The sequence below is a fragment of the Leptonychotes weddellii genome, chromosome 8 (genome assembly GCF_054177405.1).
Source record: "Leptonychotes weddellii isolate Sample4059 chromosome 8, ASM5417740v2, whole genome shotgun sequence".
In the NCBI taxonomy this organism is placed as follows: Eukaryota; Metazoa; Chordata; class Mammalia; order Carnivora; family Phocidae; genus Leptonychotes; species Leptonychotes weddellii.
The window spans coordinates 83,410,568-83,419,936 of record NC_138376.1 but is presented as its reverse complement, the minus strand read 5'-3'; the positions used below and the strand labels follow the sequence as shown (position 1 = coordinate 83,419,936).

At 41.9% G+C, this 9,369-nt stretch overlaps 1 protein-coding gene across 2 annotated transcripts in view; it reads right to left on the bottom strand.

The window, feature by feature from the left end:
- Positions 1-1,022: 1,022 nt before the first annotated feature.
- Positions 1,023-9,369, bottom strand: part of FIG4 (FIG4 phosphoinositide 5-phosphatase) — a 106,745-nt gene continuing 98,398 nt past the window's right edge. Inside the window, exon 20 of one of the 2 annotated variants that reach the window (XM_081828794.1) lies at positions 1,023-1,643. In XM_081828794.1, the coding sequence (XP_081684920.1) occupies positions 1,538-1,643 (106 nt within the window). In that variant the 3' untranslated portion in view covers positions 1,023-1,537. The remainder of the gene's footprint in view (positions 1,644-9,369) is intronic. The other variant, XM_031023910.2, reaches the window with a different exon arrangement.

The window sequence follows — 9,369 nt, the reverse complement described above, 5'->3', positions numbered from 1 at the left end:
TTTCCATATGCTTTGGGGAGTTGTTCCTCAAAGCTCGGTCTAGAGTTTTTTGCTCAGCCCTCCAGTGATTCTGAAAGTCACTTTAAATCTTATAATAAATCACTTTCGGTTTAATCTTCCTAGAATGGATTATGTTTTCTGCAACTGATCTCTGACCAACAGAGTCAGCCAATGAACAAAACGCAAACAGCTCCGGCTCTCGCTTGCTTTACCAAGGGGCAGGCAGCCAGCCTTCCCAGGTGAGCCCTGTTCCTAAATGGTCCTAGCAGGAAGGGGATACTTCTAGCACTTGGGCATGTGTACGCTTGCTGCCCAAGGAGACAGAAGGGACAGTCTACCAGAAGCACACTGATGAGCAATGCTGGTACTTTCTATGTTTTGGCCATACCCACTGATAATTTTGTTCGTCCACGTATGGCAGAACGACATTGCACATTCTCTCTGAGAACTGTCAAATAAAAATGTCATTTGTGTTTTTAAAAGAATGTTTGGGTTCAATGAATCATGAAACACTACATCAAAAACTAATGATGTAATGTCTGGTGATTAACATAATAAAATAAAATTAAAAAAAAACATTTGGGTTCAGAGAAATGAAGAGGGAAGATTTTCAGATCTAAAATATGTAAAAGGCTTCCAATTTAGGATGCAATTTATAAACTGTATGGTTTCCCTCCCATTTGTAGCACACGTTATCTTCGTATAAAAAGAAACGCAGTTTTTCCTCTATTTCAGCTATGTTTTATTACAAACACCAGAAGAGCAGCCAGCGATATTTGGCTGCATTGTTTTGCAGGCTATAACCTGAACATTTCAGCTGGTGTATAATGTGAGCACACTTGGCTTTGAGCCACAGGCAACAGGGGCTGGTTATCCTGCACAGCACTGGGGCTGTCCTGCCAACAAAGGACAGGGTGCACATCAAGCACATAACAGCTGTTCTCAAAGGGCAAAGAACGTAACCTCATCTCCCAGAGTCAGCTCTTCCCTGCCTGTATGCAGGCCCGGACTCTCCCTCGGGGCAACCGGTCATCCATCAGACACTACACAGTGACCTCTGGGAACAATGTGTCCCATCTGTCCTCAAACTTCCCGGAACAGCAGCAGCAGTGGCCTGTCACTCCTGAAAACTCAGGCCAATGGGTTACAGTATGGTCATGTGTCTCTTCTCCCTCACAGAGGTGATGACACCCAACTTACATTCTTCATGTCCACTTGGGTATTTTTACCTTTTCGATTTACCAAATGCGATTACCAAATGCTACCACATCATTACATCTCTTGTATCCTGCATCTTTTTTTCTAATAAACTTTTTATTTTAGAACCTCTTGAGACTTGTAGAATCATTGTGCAGAGTACAGAGAGTTCCCACATAGCCACACCCAGTTTCCCCGATTATTCACACCTACGAGTCTGGGACGTCTGTTGCCATTAATGAACTGATATTGACACATTATTATTAGCTAAAGTCCATATGTGTCCTTTTTCTGGTCCACGGTCCCTTCAAGGTCCATTACATTTAGTCATCATGTCACCTTAGTTTCTTCTTGGCGGTGACAGTTGATTTTCCTTGTCTTTTGATGGTCTTGATAGTTTTGAAGAGTACTTAGCCGGCATCTTTTCAAAGTTGTCCTTCACTTTACTAACAAGGAGAATCAGAGAATATGGTCTTTTGGAAGAAGGTATTAGATGGATCATGAGCCTTCAAAACAAAACCTAGCAGTCCTGAGTTTTCAGAAAGACTCCGATGGCTTTATCTCTGTCCATGCTCATCTGTGATGGAAAGTTGGGTGCGCTGCCTGGTGGATATGTGGACAGCTGCTGAGGGAACGCCTACGGAGCAGGGGCTCCCCAACCTGGCTGATCATTACATTCAAGTGGAGAACTTTATAAAGCAGAGACTCCCAGCCCTGGCCCAGAGGTACTGAATCAAAATCTCTACCAGTAGGGTCTTAAATTCTGTATTTTGTATCTCTTTAAAAAGTAACAATAATGCTAATTATGTTTTTGATATAGAAAATTATAAAGCATGGCCCATAGTCTGTTAGTATTATTAATATAAATAAAAGTATGTGTAGAAAATTTAAAGAGTAACCAAAAGTCCAAAATGAAAAGTGAATGCCTCCCTATAATCTATTTAACCATTTTCTAGGGATATTTTGGTTGTTCCACTTCTATTGTTGCCTTTATTTGCTTTGGGATTTGTATTCCAACAAGTTTCCTAAGATATTCTGGTGTCATCAGAAATTTAGAACTCAGCATTACAGAATAAATTCACAATTCAGCTATGGAGGGACAGAGTGGCCCTTTCAGAATGACATCCTTTATAAAACCATCAAGCCCTGCTCTCCCCCTGCCTCCCCTGAACAAGTTAGCTCTAAAGCCATTAGATGGGGCAGAGCAAGGAGAGGTGGCCTGTGACAGCCCGTGGGTGTCCAAGCCCAAGGGGGGTGAAGAGGGCATCCACACCAGGAGGGAAGGCTCGAAGTGGAGAATCAGAGCCCAAGCAGGGGAAGGAGGGCGTCCCTACAGAGGGCAGGTTGAGGGGAGTTAAGGCCTTAGTGGGTGAGGAGAGTATCCACGTGTAGGGACAGCCTGAGGTGGTATGTCAGGGCCTGAGCAGGGAGAGGTAGGTATGGGTATCCATGGGGAGGGGTGGCCTGAGGTCCAAGGGGATGAGGAGGCCATTCATGAGGGTGGGTACCTTTGCAACAGAAGTCAGAGCCCGAATGGAGGGCGTCCATACGGGGAAAGGGGTAGGTGTAATGGTGATGGAAGACTGATTATATCAGAGGGGTTAATCAAATAAATAAACATAATAAGGGTGACAGGAGCCAAGTTTCTCACTGTTGAAGAAAGGAGCCACTAATATGGAAAGGGAGAAGGACAGAAACCCTGGATACCCTACAATTAGAGGTATCAACATGAACTTACAGATTTAAATATATGTAATTTAAATTTACTGTATTTATAAATATATACACTTGTATTATGTAATATATATAAACATATATGTAGTATATACTTGTATATACATATATGTATATTTGTGCACATGTCTGTAATTTATACATATGTCTATACATATTTACACAGATACATATGCAAATGTGTGCGTGTCTTTTGAGTGGGCTTGGGAGCAGCAACATCCCCCTCAATAGCAACAGACACACCTAGTGCCCAGACCTTGGCTTTTATACCATTTTCCACTAAAAAGAACCAGGGATCCTTGGAGAAATGATTGATTTCAGGGCTGGGGCAGGCAAAGAACATGATGAGCTTAGAACATCTTGTGCCAGAAATCAAGGGAAGTGTTCAAAGAATGATGAGGACATGTCCAAAGAACACAAGAGCCAGGCTGAAGGGGCTCAGGTGAAACTTGGGACAATTTGAGCATCAAAATAAATAAGGACTATAACAGATTACATCCCATTTAATAAAATAGAAAGCCAAGACCTCATACTGAGAGAAATAACTAAAAAAGTTCTAAGTCTGATAAAGAACAGGATATTTACATAGTTTCAAAGTATCTCCCACAAAATGTTCATCGATTAAAAGAAAAAAGATCACCTTCATAGGGGAAAAGCCCAGAAGATGCCGCTTTTAACCAAGGTATGGCAATAAAGATCATTAGCAATGGGACAAATTGATAATTGTGTGCCGCCTGATAGGATGCAATGGTAAGAACCCACCATCATCACTTCTGTGATATTTCTGCATGTATTCATTTTGTACCTTCAGTCAACAAACATTTTCTATGTCATAGTTTCTGGGGGTCAAGTGATTGTGGTTGAAGTCAAATAGTTGGCTAGGGTGACAGTCAACTTACAAAGTTTAACCAGGGCTGGAGAATCCACTTCCAAGCTCACTCAACATTGCTGGTAGGCCTCAGTTTCTCACTGGCTGTTGGCTAGATGCTTCAGTGGCTATGCAGACCTATGCATAGGGCTGCTCATGACATGGAAGCTTGCTTCACACAGAGCAAGTGATCCAAGAGATTACTTCACAACTTAATCACTTCTGCTACATGCTCTGCGTCACAAAGATCAACTCTTGTATCAGGTGGGAGAAGAATGCATAAAGGTGGGGATAACAGGAGGTGGGCCAATTTGAAGGTTGGCTATCACATTGCTGAAGGTTCATAACCTGAAGATAATCATGAAACCCAAATCCTTGGCTACTCCACAAAATAACTGGCCTGTATCCGTCGAAGTGTCAAGGTCATGAAAATCAAGGAAGAATGGGGAACTGTTCCAGAGTGGAGAGACTAAAGCAACCTGACAACTGCATGCAACGTGAGATGCGAAACCAGATCCTTTTGGAATTAAGGACCTTACTGGAACAACTGGCAAAAACTTGAATGGGGTCAGGGGATTAGCTGGTAGCAATGTATTGATGTTCATTTCCTGATTTTACTAGATTGTAAATTGTGATTTTGTTGGAGAATGTTCTTATTTATAGGAAATGCCCACTCAACTGCTAAAGAGAGAGAGAGAGAGAGAGAACATCAGGTCTGAAACTTACTCTCAAATGGTTTGGGGAGCGAGATGTTCTTCTGTAATTGCAACTTTTAGGGAAGTTTGAGATTGTTTCCATATTAAAAATGTATATGAATTATAAAGACCTATTACAGAAATTTAAGTGTGTAAGGGAGAAAATCCTAATTCTACTATAGGTAGAATTACATGATGGTAATTTTTTGTAGGTCAAAAATGTGTGAATATTGGTAATTCTATATGTTCAACTTAATACAAGAATACCCCAATAAACTAATCAGTATCAAAGATAATGAAATTATGGATTTCAATAAAAAGACAAAACAATTCACAGTGCCCTTTTGAGGAACTCTCTCCTGCAATCACCCACTCTTTGTCTAGCGTCCCTAGCATCTGCCTCTCTGTAGACCCCCTTCCATCAGCACACAGAGAAGCTGCTGGAATAACTTGATCTTAGAAACAATCCCCTGATTTCATAGTCCCATCCAGATACGTTCCTATTTCTTTGCACTCCTTCACAGCATTTTTTGAAAGAATGGTTTCTATTCCCCATGTCCTCTCACTCCCCATTTCTCCCTAAACTCACTCTAAATGGGTTTGCAAAGCTACCACCCATAAACGTTTGCTCATCAAGGCCATCAATAGCTTTCCTGCTGATTTTTCTGTCTTCAACACTGCTGTCCACTCCCTCCTTCTTGAGACATTTTCTTCTCTTGGCTTCTGTGAAACCACATTTCTCTTGAGTTTCCTTTTTTCCTCTTTGCTTGTATCCTCGCCCCCTACAACTCACCCTCCAGAAAACATGCACAGTCATTTTTTACAGTTGTGAACTGGAGCATGCCACTCTACAGAAAACCCTGCAGTGCCTTCCCACCAGATGGAGGAACACTAAGCTCTCGTGGGAGCTCCTGTGAGATCTGGCCCCTACCCATGCCCACTCCATCCCATAGGCATCCCTCTGGCCTCTCACTCAGTCTTCTGCCTGCTTCTCAAACCTGCCAAGCTTGTTCCTACACTGCTCTTCCATGCAAGTCCTCTCTGCTTCAAACATTCTTCCCCAGTCATCCCAGGGCAGATGCCTCGTCTGCATTCCAGTCTCAGCTCATGTGTTAATTCCTCAAAGAGACTCGCCCTCAAAACCTAATCTAAAACAGACTCCCACCCTTACCTGCCCCAATCCTTCTCTCCCATCATGCTGGCTTGTGTTCTTCAGAGCATATATCCTAATAGGAAACGATCTTATTTATTCATTTATTTGTTCAGTGCTTGTCTGCCTACCCCGGAACACAAGCGCCCCAAGTGTCTTGCCAGTCTTGTTCTTTACTGTATCTCCAGTGTCTAGGACAGTGCCTAACACATAGTAGGTGCTTCATAAATATTTGGTGAGTAAATGAATCACCTGCTTTCTGTTTCAAACTGCTACTGATCTCAAGCCGTCAGAGGTCTCACAGCTATGATAACAACTACAGAATCTAAGAGATGACCTTCCTTCCAAGTCACCTTGTCCACACTCAGATCAAATGAAGAACCTCTTCACAACATGGCTGGCAGAAGGTTATCCAGCCTCTGCCTGAGCACTCTCAGTAATGGGAGAACTCACGACTTTTCATAATGGAATATTTCCATGTCATTGCTGAGAGCTCTGCATTGGAAAGATTTTCTCTTCAGTGACCCTAGATCTTCTTCCCTCTACAGTCCACTTATATTAGTCCCTAAAGCAACTTAAAAAAGCCCCACTTCACCTGACAGCGACTCAAATATCACTTGAGGGAGTGATCACATGACTCCGAATTCTCTTCTCCCAGATAAATACTCGCAGCTATCTCAACACTTCATGTGACATGAAAAATGAACCAACACAGCGTCTGAGAAAGGCCTGCAAGATTTTAGCAACTTGGTTTAAAACAGTGAAACCTTTCTGACATCTTATCTGAAAAATAAAACGTAAGAATGCCCTTCAGTATTCAGAGAACACAGTGTGATTTCTCATGACTGTCCTGTCCTCTTAACGCCTGCTTCCCTGCCTCACAGCCTTCCCGACACTGAGGGAACCACAGCGATCACAGGCCCAGGAGTGTCTCCTCTGAGACAAACACCCATCTCTGTCAACATAGGATTGTGGCTCTATGTTCTCAGTTCTGGATAAGTTCTACATTTTAATAAGATGAGACACAACTCTCGCGATGTCACGATCTGCTAATGAGCTTTGTGGCACAGACTCTTTGGCAAGGGCATTAAACAATTTATTCTCTGAGGAAAAAAACCAGTTGGGATCTGACTCCCTTTTGAGCTTTCATTGTGTGTGGAGTGTGGGAGGAAGAACAGATGGTTGTGGTTCAACAGGCAACAGTCTGGCGCATATCTGTACCCTGTGACTTCCGTAACAGAGTAAGCACTCTATAAATACTTTTCAAAGAGCGAGTGAGTGAATGGAGGAAGCAGTGAACCAGAGGGTCTTGGAACTAGTGCTCTAGTCGGAGCTCTCCTTTGACAGATGAGGAAGTAAGGCCGTGACAGGGGATTCAGGGCCCAAAAGTGTCAGCTGCGGGACCAGACCCCAGGGCTCCTGGTTCTCAGGCTTAGAATACTTGCCACAGATTCATGCTGCCTCTCTTACTGGGCTTCTGTGCAAATGAATTTCCAGTTAACTGAATAGGCACAAAGGACTTTTTGTTTTGAGTAACTAGGTCACTGTAGATGACTTGTTCATATCCGGCTCCCCAAAAATGATTATTTTAACCAACACAGTAAGCCCACCACCCTTGGCAGTGACACAGTTAAGGACTGGATGTGACCTGATCCTGGCCACTGAGGCATGAGGGAAAAATCTGCTAAGCAAATTCGGGAGCTCCCTGGTGCTAAGGAGACACAGGGAAAACATCCCTCTTTTCCTTTTGGCACTACCATGTCTGACGGTGGCACATGGACCTGCTGTAGCCATTTTGCTACCACTCTGAGGATGAGGCTACACTGAGGAAGGGAGAGCAGAGAGATAGAAAGAAACTGGCGCTTCATGATCCCATGAAGCTCCTCAACCAACCAGCTCTGAAGCCTGCCCTATCTGCAATCCTTCAGTGAAATGAAATTATAAATCACCAGCTGCGTTAGGTGTTCTGTTATTTGGACCTGAAAGTATCCTGAGAGGTTCAAACCATTTTTTGATAGAAACCTTTAAAAAGAAAATATTTGCTTCCTTGAGTTCTTAAACAATAAAAAACCAGAAAATAAACACTTCTTCAACCAATTAGGGATTTCATTCTGCTGGCAAGGACTGAGCAAGGTTGTGATGTAGTAATGCTTTGTTTGCCTTGGTGCTGCATGCTGAGATACATGGTCAAGCATTCTATGCCATTAAGTTCTCAAACTTTTTAGTCTCAGGATCCCTTTACACTCTTAAAACCATTCCTGAGGACCCCAATAAGCCTTGGCTTATATGGGTTACATCTACTGATATTTATCATATGAGAAATGAAAACTAAGAAATTAAAAAATATTTATTTGTTTAAAATAACAATAGAAAACCTGATAAATGTTAACATAATATGTTTTAATGAAAAATAGCTACATTTTCCAAAACAAAAGAAAACTAGTGACAACGGAAGTAATGTCTGACATATTCATGATCTCTTTAATGTTTTAATTAAGACATTAAATTCTTAAATTTGCATCTGAATTCTTAAATCTGCGTCTGGCTGAATCTGTCATGATATGTTGTTTTGGTTGAAGTATATGAAGTATATGAAGAAACTCTGACCTCACAGAGATGTGTAGTTAGAAAATGAAGGAGTATTTTAATAATCGTTCCAGATAATTGTGAATATTTTTCTTTGATACTGCACTATAACTTGACAAGTTTCTTTTTTTTTAAAGATTTTATTTATTTATTTCCAAGAGAGAGTGCATGTGTGTGCGTGAGCACACAAATGGGGGAAAGGGGCAGAGGGAGAGGGAGAAGCAGACTCCCCACTGAGCATGGAGCCTGATGTGGGGCTCAATCCCAGGACCCCAGGATCATGACGTGAGCCCAAGTCAGACGCTTAACCGACTGAGCCACCCAGGCGCCCCTTGACAAGTTTCTTAAAGGCTAATTGCAATGGAGATGTACAACACAATATCAACATTAACAAAAGTTTGGAAGAAGCTGATTCCAACCCTCAAGGATGACTCTGAGGGGCTCAGTGGGGGAAATAATTGTAGATGTGGTAGAAATAGCAAGAGATCTAGAATTAGAGGTGGTGACTGAAGATGGGACTGAATTGCTGCAATCTCAGGAGAAAACGTTAATCTCATGAGGAGCTCCATTCCTGAGATGGAATCTACTCCTGGTGAAGATGCTATGAAGACTGCTGAAATGCCAACAAAGGATTCAGAATATGACATAAACTTAGTTGATAAAGCAGCATCAGGATTTGAGAGGACTGGCTCAAATTTTGAAAGAAGTTCTACTGTGGGTAAAATGCTATCAACAGCATCTCATGCTACAGAGAATCATTCATGAGGGGAAGAGCCCATCAATGTGTCAAAACTTCACTGTTGTCTTATTTTAAGAAATTGCCAGAGCCACCCTAGCCTTCAGCAACTATACCCTGATCAGTCAGCAGCCATCAACATCAAGACCCTCCACCAGCAAAAAGATTATGACTTGTTAAAAGGTTAGCATTTTTTAGCAATAAAATATTTTTAAGTTAAGGTCTGTACATTGTTTTTGTAGACATGATGCTATTGTACACTTTATAAACTACACTGTAGTGTAAACATAATTTTTATATGCACTAGGAAACAAAAAATTCATTTGAATTGCTTCATTGCAATATTTGCTTTATTGAAGTGGTCTGGAACCAAACGCATAATATATCTGAGGTATGCCCACAA